Source organism: Labeo rohita, chromosome 12, assembly GCF_022985175.1.
Source record: "Labeo rohita strain BAU-BD-2019 chromosome 12, IGBB_LRoh.1.0, whole genome shotgun sequence".
In the NCBI taxonomy this organism is placed as follows: domain Eukaryota; kingdom Metazoa; phylum Chordata; class Actinopteri; order Cypriniformes; family Cyprinidae; genus Labeo; species Labeo rohita.
In genome coordinates this window covers 9,080,451-9,095,781 of record NC_066880.1, presented here as the reverse complement: position 1 = coordinate 9,095,781, position 15,331 = coordinate 9,080,451, and the positions used below count along the sequence as shown (strand labels likewise).

Sequence of the window (15,331 nt, the reverse complement as noted above, 5' to 3'; positions counted from 1 at the left end):
TCATCAGCAAATCATTGTATTCGAGCAAATGTTTTGAATGAATCATACTTGTTCACTTCCAAGCACTGAATCGCAATTTTTGCTCACTGAAGTCACCCATATGAAGGCAGTGACTGCTTTCTTATTTTAATGCTTTTAAAGGGATAGTTCACCCAAAAATCATGGTGCTCTTAAAAATGGCGCTAGGGTGACGTGGAGAAGCATTGTCGAATAACGTTGCTATTTTAGTTTTTTTGTGCATAAAAAAGTATCCGCGTAGCTTCATAAAATTACGGTTGAACCACTGTCGTCACATGGACTATTTTGTTGATGTTCTTGGTGCCTTTCTGGGTCTTGAACGTGGTTGCGTTGCTCTCTATGCAGAGTCAGAGAGCTCTCTCAGATTTCATCTAAAATATCTTAATTTGTGTTTTGAATATGAATAAAGATCTTACGGGTTTGGAATGACATGAGGGTGAGTACTTAATGACAGAATTTGTGTGAACTGTTCCTTTAAAGACTGGCTATAACAAGAGCCAATAGATTTGTAAGCACGCAAATGCTAATAAAAATAATAAAACTTGCTCATAATGCACAAAGATACATAACTTGCACTAGGGCTGCACAATTAATCGAATGCGTTTATGAGGCGCGCTTAGTCAGTAAAGCCGGTACTTTGGTTAGTAGTAAAGCTCCATCACGTGCGTTCAGCTGGAGCGGCAATTAATACACAGAGCTGTAAATCACTGACAAGCTACGCCAAATCGCGCTCATAATGGAATGCGATTCATCTGTGATTATGAGCGCGATTTGACGTACACTACCGTTCAAAAGTTTGGGGTCAGTACATTTTTATTGTTTCTTTTTTTTTTTTTTTTTTAAGAAATTAATACTTTTATTCACCAAGGATGTATTAAGTTAATAATTAAAAGTTTATTAAAAGTTATTAATAAATAATTTACATTGTTATAAAATATTTATATTTTGAATAAACACTGTACTTTTTAAACTTGTTATTCATGAAAGAATCCTGAAAAAAAAAATCACAGGTTCCAAAAAATATTTGGCAGCACAACTGTTGATATTATCCAACATTGATCATTCTAATAATAAATCCGCATATTAGAATGATTTCTGAAGGATCATGTGACACTTAAGACTGGAGTAACAGCTGATAAAAATTCAGCTTTTCATCACAGGAATAAATTCTATTTTAAAGTATGTTAAAATAAAAAACATTATTTTGTATTGTAAAAACATTTTGCAATATTACTGTTTTTTTCTATATTTTTAATCAAATAAATGCAGCCTTGATGAGCATAAGAGACTTCTTTAAAGACTATTACAAGTCTTACTGACCCCAAACTTTTGAACGGTAGTGTAGCTTGACAGTGATTTACGGCTCTGTGTATTGATTGCCGCTCCAGCTGAACGCACCCGATGGAGCTTTACTACTAATCAAAGTACTGGCTTTACTGACTAAGCGCGCCTCATAAACGCATTCGATTAATCGTGCAGCCCTAACTTGCACTTACGTCACAGTTTGGTCAGTTACCCAGAGGCGTGGCCATATTGGAGATACTCGGATGTAAACAACAGCATGGATTGCACAATTAATGTACTACTGAATTTGTTTTTCTGGTGATTTATGCTGTTTAAACCATGGAGAAAATGTGTGAAAGCTCCTAAATCGTAAGGACTTAGTAAGCAGGAAAGAGCGCAATATTTTGACTTTTACTAAAGCTAATAGGTGGTAAAGATACGTACGAGCAGTATTAAGATATTAGCCTAATATTTCACCTACCTGACTGGAAATGATTTTTACAAATCCTTCAGTTCAGTTTGGCCAACGACAAATGCCTTTTGTGACTGTTTTTTGCACTCTTCTCCTTTATTTGTTATAACGTTTGGCAATCTCACAGTATTCCAAATGTTTTTCCCGATCCGAACGATTAGTACAGCCCAAAAAACATGACAATAATTGACCATTTTCAGCAATATTCAGCAAAATATGCGAGTTTCGTTGGGTTCAGTGGCATTGTTTACATTAAGTGCCGCCAATATGGTGGATAAATGAAAAATGGAATGGAAAAGGTAATAGACCATTTTTTTTTTTTTTTTTTTTTAAATTCACATATACAAATACATCTTAAAGGTGCTAATGTAACATTTTCATCCGGTCAAATGTTATGTTGGTTGTATTTTTTTGTTATGTTTGTGTAAAGTAAAAAAAAAAAAGAAACAGGAAGTGTATCGGGACCAGCATGTTTACATCTTAATATTATTTAAAAATGATGAATATACAAGTCAGTGAATGATTCAAAAGATTCGAGTCACCGAATCAAAATCCTCCCTAATGTTCGCGTTATTCCCCGATGTAGATGCCCTTTTAAACCAAGCCCCGCCTCTTTGCTCGACGCCCCTCCTTTTTGCATGTCAAAGCAGTGATGAGTCACGTGATTGGCGGAGTGGTCGTTGGGAGGGGCGGAGCGAGTGTGAAGCTCAGTGTGTATTGAAACTCTCTTTTCTGTCCCTGCATTCCAACCCTCATCAAAGCCTGAACGAGAGAAGAGGAAAAAAAAACCCATAAATAATACCATGGTGAGATCGGCCCGTTTTGAGGATCGACCCATGGATGCGCGTTCTCAGGAATCGGCCGCGATTGGATTCGGAAGCAGCGAGGAAACGCACGCCTGTAATCCACTTTTGATTTCTTTTCAGCACTAAAGCGATGGGGGCCAAACAGAGACGTTTTCTTTTTCATTTTTAAAGAGGGACGCAAGATGGCAGATGACAGACCGAGCGAGAACCACGAAGCACTCCGTTTCGCTTTAAAGATATGAAGGGCTGCCTGTTTGTTTTCGGAGGTGTATCGGAATAAGACTTCATTTTTTTTCTCGCCCGAAGAGATCAAAGTGATCAAGTGTTCTCTAGACTTGGTTGCATACCAGTGTATGTTCTCTCTGTGTTCCTTTGTTATAATGAGGGGAAGTCTAGTATGAGCGTAGTCTACACATATGTGTAAGAATTAACCGACCGGTCTGGTTAAGATCGTTGTTTTCTATGAAATTCAGATATATAAGACGCTACGGCGATGTGCGATATGAATATTTTAATGTAAAGTGTAACGCACGTCTGTACGGAGCTCTAGCAGAGCCATTATAATCCTCTTTGGGAGTAAAATCCATGTCAGTGTGATGCTATGTCAAAATAGCATTGGACGAAAACAACAAACGCCTTGTCGTGAGAATAATAATTTACTTTCAACAGCTTTTATTAGTCTCTGGCTCTAGGCTGTTTTTGAAAAACGGCCTATCAGCGTGTCTTTACCTACTAGCTGTCAGGAGACTTGACTATTCATAGTCGTCACACAAGACTAGTAGGCGCAGGAATCAGCCACACATGTAGAACACGAACTAGTGTGTTGGCATTTAAAGTCACAAGACAAGAAAAGTCCACTTTTAGTGCTGTGGCAACACAAAATTCTCTCGACGCCTACAGTTGACACCGACGAATGAAGAAGTGGGTGGTGTAATGATGTTGCCTTGAGCTAAAGTGTGCTAAAGTATACTCTTCTAGAGTATTTGCACTCTCATTGGCAGAAAGTTGAGCTTTAAAACGAGATCCTTGTGGTTCCGCGCCACCCATTTCAGGTATCAAACCTATTTTATGCAGTTGAGCTTTAAAGATGGCTGAGAACTGGAAGAACTGTCTGGAGGAAGAGCTCATATGCCCTATTTGTTTGAACGTGTTCTCGGAGCCGGTTCAGCTCCCGTGCAAACACAACTTCTGCCGTATGTGCATCAACGAGGCCTGGTCTAAAGACACAGGAATGGTTCGCTGTCCAGAATGCAACCATGCCTACAGCCAAAAACCAGCTTTGGAGAAGAACCACAAACTGTCCAACATTGTGGAGAAGTTTAACGCGTTAAACGTCGAGAAGACGCCGGCGGTTCTGCATTGCATTCTGTGCCGGCGCGGCCCTCCGCTTCAAGCCCAGAAGGTTTGCCTCAGGTGCAACGCGCCCTGTTGCCATTCTCACGTGCAGACACATCTCCAACAACCTTCGTCCAACGCTGGACACTTGCTGGTGGACGCCGAGGACGTGCGAGCCTGGAGCTGTCCGCAGCACGACGAGTACAGACTATATCATTGTGAAACCGAGCATGTGGCCGTCTGCCAGTACTGCTGCTTCTCCAGATGTGCTACCAACCACGGCCACGCGGTGTGCGATATAGAAGTCAGACGCAACGATATCAGAGTAAGTGGCCTTAACTTCCTCTCATTTTTTACCTACAGCTGAAGGTTCTGGATTTGGCGGAGCAACGACGAGGTTTATCGATGTAGTTGCTAACTATTCTGTCCCCTTCCCCCTTTTTTCTTCCATTTGAATGATAAACAATTGGGTAGAGCTGCAAACAATACCGAAGCTCTCCTTTGGGCTTATCTTCCCAGCACAGGTGCATCCTTGCATGGCGTTTTGGGGAGGGGGAGGACTGCGACTGGAGAATTTAATGATGAGTCTTATTTTCTGTGGCACAGATGAGGAAAAAGGCCAGATTTGGATTTAATTTACCCTTTGCATTTTCTAGGCTCGCTGTAACAATACAACCTGGATTTTCTTGTTTTAAACAATCAGCATTGCACAATGCTCTTTTCATAAACCTAAAACCAAATAAAATTCCCAGGCAGAAACTGCTCAGATATTATATCTGCTTTTAATATCTCAAAACAAATCTCTGTAGTTAGTGACCAGGAATTGCTTTTTCCCTTTACAGTAAGGCAGTGTGCCTCCGATTTGATTCATGTGCATGCTGGCAGTATAATTTCCATTTATGTTGATTATATAAATCATATGCCATCAGTTATCCCAGGCATCTCTGTGACAGGACATGCTAGCAATGACCAATCAATCTACAAAATGAACCCTAGTAGCCCAAGCTATTGAAAGTGAAACCATGCACCCTGTTTGGGATGTTTTGGGATTTCCAGAGTTCCTTTTCGCAGGTAGTCCCTGTTTGTGAATGTTAAGTTTACCGTCTTTGACAGACACCATTTGTCCTTACGTTTTCATCTGCTACGAGGCAAAATGGCTCTGTCTGGGGCTGTAGCTCAGGGCAAGGTTGCTATTGCCTCGTTCAGTCTGACCTTGGCGGAAGAGACGCTGGTTTGAAATGACAGTGATTTTGAGCACCCTACCCCCATTCCCCCTTGAGAGAGGTCCGTCCTGGATGGCAAGCCAGCACCGCTGCCATGAGGTATTAGGTTCCACCCTCCAGGCTTCTGCCGGCAGCCCGAGCTCATCAGTCACTACAATTAGGCCATGGTCTTAGATCCTAGAGCTTCAAAGACATTCTCTGTCTCCATGCGGTTTTCTGCTTCTTGACCTTTCTTCTGTTCCTGATTGTTGATGTAGATAAACACCAGTTTAATCTGTAAAGAGCCAATGGTTTAGAACTTGCTGTTTGTTGACCAAATTCATGGTGTTTCACCACAGATTAATGAGAGAGTTCACCAAAAGTTAAAATTGTCATAAATATTCACCCTCATGTCATCTTGTTCTTCTGCGGAACAAATGGAGGATATTTTGCAGAACCTTTTAGGCTCTACAATGAAAGTCAGTGTGACATTAAGAAATCGGATGACCAGATTTCTATTTCTGGTGAACTATCCGTTTAAAATCACCAAAGTAAGTCACTTAATTGGGAGAAAATGGCTCCATATGGCTTTAAATTACGTACCACCGTTGTAGAAAGATCTCCTGCTGTGCTAAGATGAATATTGCACATCATACTGTAAATATGTGTCATTTTTGGTAATGTAGAGAGGTTAGTGTAGTCTGTACGAGTCTGCCAAATCCAATTCTTGGATCCGAATCTTGGTAATGGATTTACGCCACAAGAAAATCGGTTGATGCACAAGCGCGATACAAGAAAACAAGTCCGTTTACCCAGTACCATGTGATTGTGGATCCAATTTGTCATACGCTCAACAAACAAAATCTGTTGAAAGGAAAAGGTTTGGCTGCGCGTATCATCGGCAGTGATTGATGTAGTTCATTTGGCACAGAGGGTACAGTCAGCTGTTATAAGCGTCTGTCAGACGGTGTGATTGAAGATCATTAGTTTGCAGCGCATCCCTCTCTGGGTCTTGCGTTTGTCCTGTACTGCTGCATTCTGAAGGCTGACATTGATTCCCTTTGTTTTTCACTCTTTGTAGCTGAGATGAATCAGAATTATATAATAGTATTACTCTTGAGTGCGAAGAAAAAATACCAAAATTGACTTCTTGTGCTCGTAGGAGAATACCTGTTTTGTTTAATCTCACATCCCGCGTGTGAGGTTTTTAAAATTTGACGTCACACTACTGAATTCAGTCAACTTCTGAGCCATGTGAGCTTTTGAGCATAAAGTAGCTTGATGTGGTTGAGGTTTGTCCTCTTTCTACAGGAAGCAGTTTTATCTGCGAGCTCGGCTGCATTCATTATGGAGCTTTGCTCCAAAATACACACTCGCAGGGTCAACACGATTTGTCTCTGCCTTGGACGCAGACAAAGACAAAATGGGGAAAGACGGTGTGAAATGAGCCTTCCTTCTTTCTCTTTGCTCTCCTCTATGCTGTCTTTCCTTCTCCTCCTCCTTTTTCCTCCCTCATATTCCCCTCTGAATATACAGATATGAAAAAAAGAGCTTTGTTGCCATGACAGCACCCCCACCTTCTTTTTGGTGACTGCCTCTCGCACAAGGCGTTTGTTTAATTAAAACTAATTTGGTTTGTTCCTTAGGTACCACTGAACTTCTGTCAGGCGTCGCAAGTCGTTTGTTGATTGTGTTTTTTCCCCTTTGTTTGCTGTTGAATATGAAAGGAAAATAATTGAAATTCCTCTTCAGCCACCAGTCCTTCTCCGTGGGGCCTTGACAATTGCATTCATTGAAAAGAAAGGAACAGGAAGTTAGCAAAGTTACATTTGTGGCATCGCAACAGAACCGACTTTTTAGCTTTTTGTCTCAGTGCTGCATTCTCATATTATTTATGTAGTTTTAAAACAAAAGAATATGCTGGTTAACCAGAATACTAGATTGTGCATTCGTTATGTCATTGTCTAGCAATAAAAGAAGACGGAAAATTATTTTCTATTATTAAGATTTCTTAGTTTTGGTTCAAACTGAATGTATATTTCAGCATTAGACATGTAGAACTCAGATCTTGTCGTCTTTTATGAATATTCTGTCTGTAGATTGAATTCTAGTCATTGTTATTTATATATAACATCTTTGGAGTAGGCTAAATATTTAAGATTTATTCATTTTACTGGTGATTTATAATTAAGTAACATTCTCTAAAACATCATTACAGTAGTTTTGTGATTCGTCCTTGCCTTTTCAGTGTTATTGTTAAGATGTGCTTTTAATGTTTTTTAATTTACATTTCTAGAGTTATATATTTTTAGCATGTTTTCTTATGCCAGTGATTGAAAACTCTGAAAGATTCATTTGCTTTATTGCTTCAGTGTAAATTAGACATTGGTAAACATTGCATTTTGTAACTTTTTTGTGTTGTTGCATTGAAGCATACAAATGAAAGCGATTAAATATCATTCTTCCTAGCATTCAGTTCTCAAACCCACATTTCATGCACTAATTTGTTATTATACAATGTCATGCACACAGAGGAAATTCCTTTGTTCTGAAAGCCATGAACATTTTCACCAAACTGCCATTTCCAGTCCACCTCAGGTAATGTAATTTCATAATATTCTGGAAATGACAGTGGTGGAAATGACATTTTTGAAGAGAAGTATAAAATTGGCTTGGGTAATTTCATAGGCAGCGTTTTGTGTTTTTAAAAAATACAAATAGTGTTTACACATTGTGCATAATGTTTGCATAATTGCATACAAATTGCATTGTGGATTGGAAAAGACAATAATACTCTGATCACAAGTGGCATTTACTTTGCTTTTTTTTTTTTTTTTTTCATTTTTCCATACACTACTTATTTTTGGTTTTCAGTGTACTGTGCATATTTTTAATGTATAAATAAATACACACATGCATGTGGGTCAAAGACATTAAGATGTCCACATCAAAAGAAATTGATTTTATGTCCATAGAAAGCACATTAAATGTAATCAAAGTGTCTACTTTTAAAGTTTAAAATACGTTTTTGGAGAATAAAATTTGGTTGAAATAATGTTACATTGTCATTCAGTGTAACATAGTATTTATGTGAAAAATTCAAACAACATGCTTATTCTGACTTGTACATATTAAAATATATATAAGAATAAGGAAGCAAATTATATTTTATTGTTTTAAAGGAGAAGTCCACTTCCAGAACAACAATTTACAAATAATTTACTCACCCCCTTGTCATCCAAGATGTTCATGTCTTTTTTCTTCAGTCGTAAAGAAATTATGTTTTTTGAGGAAATATATTTTAAGATTTTTCTCCATATGGTGCCCCAATTTTGAACTTCCAAAATGCAGTTTAAATGCAGCTTCAGATGATCCCAAATGCAGTTGTAAACGATCCCAGCCGAGAAAGAAGGGTCTTATCTACCGAAACGATCGGTTATTTTCATAAAAATTATACAATTTATATACTTTTTAATGCCAAATGCTCGTCTTGTCTTACTCTGCCTGGACTGTTTTTGTTCCGGTTCATGGCAGTTAGGGTATGTCGAAAGATTGCCATCTCATGTTCTCCCTCAACTTCAAAATCATCCTATATCGCTGTTTTACCTTTTTTGTTAAGGGTGTTTGATCTTCTTTGCTTGTTCACTTTGCAAAGACTGGGTCGGAACTTCTGCAGCGATGTAGGATGATTTTAAAATGATTTTTGAAGTTGAGGGAGAAAATATGATTGGAGTTTTTCGACCCTAACCCTACCCCCTAACTGTCTTGAGTCACAATACACAGAGTTCAGGGAGAGAAAGGCAAGACGAGTGTTTGAGATTAAAAAGTATTTAAATTGTATTTTTAAATGAAAATAACCGATCGTTTCACTAGATAAGACCCTTTATCCGCGGCTGGGATCGTTTACAACCACATTTGGGGTCGTTTGAAGCTGCATTTAAACTGCATCTTGGAAGTTCAGACTTGGGGCAACATATCAGTCCAATATATGGAGAAAAATGCTGAAATGTTTTCCTCAAAAAACATAATTTCTTTATGACTGAAGAAAGACATGAACATCTTGGATGACAAGGGGGTGAGTACATTATATGTGAATCTTTGTTTTGAAAGTAGACTTTCCTTCAAATGAGTAAGAACTTTTTACTGACAAATGGGCAAAACCTAGAATAGTGGCACATTTAAAAAATGTAGAATACAACTAATTAGTATTTTGAGTAAAAATAATTTGTCTTTTAATGTGTCAGATTGATTTTTGTTGTAACTACAAGATTGTTACACTGAATGACTTATAGTAAGAGTCTTCTGTAAATTAGGGAAAAATGTATGACATTTAGTTTTTGCTCAGAAAAACAAAAAGAAAAGTGCAATTAAATTAAACAGAAAACTTTTCCTTTTTTAAAGCCAATTTAAAGCAGTATTACACTTGTACTCTTGTTTTTATGCTTAAACCCTTTTTCGTCTTTAACCCATGTATATATATGAGAAAAATGTTATTTCTAAAATATTTATATACAGTGTGTGTGTGCGTATATATATATATATATATATATATATATATATATATATATATATATATATATATATATATATATATATATATATATATATATATATATAGCAAACCTATATTATGTAAACAAAATATTTTATTCTGAATGCGATTAATCGCAACTAATGGTTAATTGTGGTGGAAATGGTTTATGATTATTTAACTCCTTTGTTTGTTTTTAATCCAGTTGTTTATATATTCATAACAGTACAGTGTGGTCGTCAGCTGATTCTGGTCATCTCATCATGACCAGATATTTAGGCAAATCAAAACAGGTTTGCCCTGATCATATCTTTTTGTGTTTCAGCAAATGCTGATCAAACAGCAGGATCGAATCGAGGACCGGGTTCAGGACATTGAAGAGCAGCTCTACAAATTAGAATCTGACAAATGTCTCATGGAGGTAAGTGTGAAATGTTCATACTGTACATTGACAAGCTAAATCACATTATTAACAGAGAACAACTGCATCCTTTGCTTTGCAAGCTTTGGAACCAAACACTTAAGCTTATTAATACAGAACACTCTTCATATTACTGTGATTAATGACCACATTAGTCTATTCGTACAGGTTTGAGATAAAGGTTATGCCTAGTTCTTTGACCATAACAAATCCAGCTCCTCAGTGGCTCTTCCTAATCGTTCACATCAGATGCAGTCTCTGCTTGACCTGCATAATAATTTATGGTTTTGTGCCGATCTGTGAAACCTCAGGACAAAGTGCAGCACCTGAAGGAGGAGGTGCAGTTGCAGTATCAGAAAATGCAGCAGCTCTTAGAGGAGGATCTGGGGAAGACCCTGGAGGTCCTGGATAAGGCCCATTCTAAGTTCTGCCAGGAGAACTCAGCACAGGCCTTGCAGCTTCACCAGAAACAGCAAGAGGCGAAGAAACTGCTCAGCTCCATCCAGATGGTTTTTGATAAGGCGGAGGACATCGGTTTTATGAAGGTGACCGGACTTTTATTGCTGTTGTCAATACCACACAGCCTGTTTTTGTTATAAATGGTGACATTTAGCCGTGTTTTAAAGTGCCTTTGCTTTTTGTCATGGTGAGGAAGACGAAGAGTATTTTTCTGCCAGGCTGTTATGAGTGAGCTCAGATTTATTGCGAACTATAACAGTGTAATAGTATACAAAGATGCCAGAAAATGATTATTTTTGGCCCCATGTTGAATAGGCATCCATTTTTCATGTGCTGGATACACAGTTCACCTCTCTCAAATCCAGGAAATATGAAGTATGAATATGATTATTTTCAGGTTCGGTTTTGTTGCTTAGATTTATGGATGCAAAGCCAGATTCATCTGTTTGTTTTAATACAGATAAACAATGTGATTTTAGAAATATATATATTATAATTTCCATCCTTTTGCTATGGAAGCCCATTTTCGCCACTAAATAAAAAATACAAAAAGGTAATTGCAACTTTTTTTCTCGCAGTTGCAAGTTTACATGTCTCAATTCTGACTTTTTTTATTCACATTTGCGAGTTTACATCTTACATTTCTGACTTTTTTCTCAGAAATGTGATACAAACTCCCAATTGCGAGTTATAAAGGTCAGAATCGCAATGTATGAACTTGTAATTCTGAAAAATGAAGTCAAAATAATTGCATGATATAAACTTGCAGATGTGAGTTATAAAGTGATATAAACACAACTGCAAGGATTTTTTTCTCTGAATTGTGAGTTTATATCTCGCAATTGTAACTTTATAATGATTGCAAGTTAAGTCAGAATTCTGAGATACAAACTGAAAATTCTTAGAACATATCAGTGTTCTCAGAATTTGATTCGTAACTTGCAATTGCAAGCGAAAAAAGTCAGAACTGCAAGATACAAACTCGCATTTGTGAGAAAGTTAGAATTGCAAGTTTTTATCTCAGAATCTGCAAGACAATTCGCAATTCCGAGTTCATATCCCACTGTTCTGACTTTATAACTTGCAATTGTAAGTTTATATCATGCAACTCTGAGAAAAATGTCAGAACTGCAAGTTTATATCATGCAATTCTGAGAAAAAAGTCACAATTGCGAGTTTGTATAACGCAGTTCTGAGAATCGGTTCTGGATTTTTTTTTTTTTTCTTTTTCTTTTTCCTCCCTCCCTCACCACCACTTGCCAACATGCTGCTGCAGACATGCATGTTCCACATGCGTCGCTTATCATATTATCCTTGAATTGCTTGTGTTCACTGCTTATTTTAGCTTCTTGTATTCAGTTGACTTGCAAAAAATCAGTTCTGGAATTGTTTTGCTTTATTTAGAGTGCCAAAACCCACACAAAAACTTTGTTGTGCAAAAACCCACACACAACACTGATGGGTGGGGCCTGCTGCTGTCTGTATCTATATTTGCCATGTTTCATTACCACTATAAAGCTTAAAATAAAGTCCTAATGCTGATACACAGACAATTTCCATAAATTGTTTATCCCAGAGAGTCTTTTTATAAGTGTAAGTAATGACAGATAGTATTGAGACTCCTATAATATAATATAATATAATATAATATAATATAAAATAATATAATATAATATAATATAATATAATATACGTGACCCTGGACCACAAAACCAGTTGTAAGTAGCACAGGTATATTTTTAGCAATAGCCAACAATACGTTGTATGGGTCAAAATTATCCATTTTTCTTTTATGCCAAAATCATTAGGATATTAAGTAAAGATCATGTTCCATTAGGATATCAAAACTTAATTTTTGATTAGTAATATGCATTGCTAAGAACTTTATTTGGACAACTTTAAAGACGATTTTCTCAATATTTAGATTTTTTTGCACTCTCATTTCCAAACAAATAGTGTCATATTCTAACAAACCATACACCAATGGAAAGCGTATTCATAATTTAATGATACACAAATACTGTGTATTAAAATCTGTTTTAATAGCATTTTTAATGCTTTACCTTTTATAAATAGAGACTGTGTGAATGGGAATAAGAAACAATGCATGTATTTTATGTACTGGAACACTGTTATTGAAATTATATATAATATCTGTTTTTTTTTGTTTTTTTTTTGTTCTTTTTAGAACACAAAATCTGTGAAAATACTAATGGACAGGTGAGTCACTGCAGAGTTTTCGTACATGAATCATTATCATAAGGTTCATTAGTCATCATTCCTGTCCTGTCACTGTGTTAAGTATAAACATTAACGTGCATGGTTAATATTTTGGACTCCAGGTCTCAGTCGTATGTGGGCAGCACATTGTCACCATACAAAGTGGGCAGCCTCAACTCCAAACTCTTTCTGTCTGAAATCTCTAAAAGAGAAAAGAACCTCTGCAAGATGCTGGAAGGTATGTATGAAAATAAATATAAAACCTTGTATCCAGCTGCTCTTTTTTTAAAAATAATTAACAGTTTTTTCATCCTTTTCATTTCCAGCTCCGTTCAGCGCTCCTGCGAACTTTTTCCAGAGCATTCCGGCGTACCTGTGCGAGAAGCGCAGGCACTCGGTGGCGTTCCCCGAAGGCAGCGGCAGCAGCAGCCGAGCGGGCGCCAGCTTCATGGACTCTTCCACCTCATCAGGCCCTGCGGCTGCCAAGCAGCCGTGCCTGAGTCTCACTCAGGGCTCTGCCCCAGGCGAAGGTCAGTCCTCCCAGCAAGCTCTAGGGCCGTGTGGTTCCACCCAGCACGTAGGAAGCAGCAGCTCAGCCTCTGGCTCTCAACCCTTAGCGCACTCGGCCTCGGTATTCCCGCACTCCCATTACCCAAACGGCAGCTCCTCCCAGCTGCCCCAGTACGGAGCGCGGAAGATCCTGATGTGCACGGTCGATAACTGTTACTGCTCAGGGGTGCCCTCTGTGTCCAATCACCGCGGACATCCACCCTACCCTCGCTCCAGCTCCTTCCCCTGGCCGGTGAGCTCGCAGGAGTACTCCCACGCCCCTCTGCCCTCGGCCCCGGCCATGTCGCAGTCTCTCCAGAGCCTGTCCATGCGCGACTGGATCGACGCGTCTCAGTCGCACAGGCACACTGACTTCTACAGCCTCTACGGCCAGTCTTCCACCAAGCATTACGTGACCAGTTAACCCCTGTTCCAGTGACTGCTGCCAGTCACCAGATGGGGCACTGAGAGATGTCTTAAAGAGATGCATGTGGGGCATTTTTGTACGCAGACCTTATCAATCATATAGAACGAACTCGGATGAACTGCTGAAGTCCGAGAGCAGTGAAAAAGAAAGTTAATATCACAAAGTCAAGCATAGCTTTGCACATTATTTAGGCACTAATGGTGTTGTGATTATGTACCATGAACGCAAGTTGCTCTTCTAAAAATAACACTCAATGTTTGCAAGAGAGGACTGAGGATGCTGTCGTTTGTCGATTCATCAATAATGTTGCACTTTCTTCGTAAGATCCAAATTTTCCGCAATTGCCGTTGACTCATCAGGTGACGAAACGATGGAAGTCGGCAGTAAAACCATTAAGTCGGCTCTTAATGAAACTTATTAAGGCGATTTACTGTTGAGAGAATTGTAGCCCACGAAGTTTTATTAACTTCACATGGTTGTCATTTGTTAGAACACCCATGTGCAAAAACTCTGTATAGTTTTCCCAGCCTTTCATATTTTGTTCAAATTGGAGTCTGTGGTCTTTTTATCCGTCACAGATAGCACAAGCACATGTTAATTTTAACCGTTTTTTAACCAGCCCGGAAACTGGAACAGCACAGCGTTGTCATCGCCGCCATTGTTCGCTTGACCTTCCCTACTGAATGCAGCTTTTTAATGGAAATGGCCTTCACCTTGGTTCGCAGTCGTCTCCTCAGGCTTCCAAAGTAAGCGAGAACGCGCCTCAACCCACAACCTTCAATCTGGTCCCCATCCAGACGGCGCTGTGTCTCTCTCACGCCCTTCAAAGCCACAGAAACGCTCCCCTTTACATCCTGTATGTTAAACGCAGGATGCATTGGTTTCGCATTCTTTCGTTTACCCGTGGCCTCTCATTATATCTGACTCAACGGCGGCTCTAGCGCAAACGTGTCAGCCGAAGACAGAAGAAATGGCCTGTGTTCAGAGGGTCATGGTGCACTTGATGCCTCTGCATTTACTGTCAATGCTGTAATTGTTCTTCCTTGTGTTTCATGCCGTTTCCGGCTCCAAGCAACGGAGCCTCTGGCTTCCTGTTTGTTACTGAGTGCATGTGGAAAAGAGTTTATGAGCACTCGTAGAAAAATAATAAAACTGCTAGCAGTTATAAAATGACTTTTGAAACAGGGAATGAAGTTTTTGGTTTTGTTTTCTATTTTTTTTTTTTTTAGATCTACTTATGAGAAACATTGACCAATGAACGTTACAAAACTAACTGAACACTTGGGATAAAATGGAGGGATTTTCTGTTGTAAATATTTTGTGAAATGAAAAAGAAAGACTTGTAATTTGGAAAGATCCTTGTTCAAATAAATGCTAATTTCAAGAAGTTCCACCGTTTGTTTTTGTGTTTTATAATGAATCTTAACCTTCAGTTCTTTATGCACACTTGAAATAGAACATATTGCTAACATCACTATGGTAACACATTTAACACTTAAAACAAATTATTCACATAAATTCTTCTAGCCTAGATGAGACTTAAAGTGATAGTTCACAAAAAATGAAAATTCTGTCATTAATAACGTATACCTTGTGGTCTACAGAGG

At 38.4% G+C, this 15,331-nt stretch overlaps 1 protein-coding gene across 1 annotated transcript; it reads left to right on the top strand.

Annotated features, from left to right (window-relative positions):
• Positions 1-2,460: 2,460 nt before the first annotated feature.
• On the top strand, positions 2,461-15,111 carry trim8b (tripartite motif containing 8b). The gene is made up of 6 exons (XM_051124430.1): positions 2,461-4,240; positions 9,974-10,069; positions 10,381-10,614; positions 12,717-12,748; positions 12,871-12,986; positions 13,075-15,111. The coding sequence occupies exons 1-6, from the start codon at positions 3,668-3,670 to the stop codon at positions 13,719-13,721; spliced, it is 1,698 nt and encodes a 565-aa protein (XP_050980387.1). The 5' UTR covers positions 2,461-3,667; the 3' UTR covers positions 13,722-15,111.
• Positions 15,112-15,331: the final 220 nt, after the last annotated feature.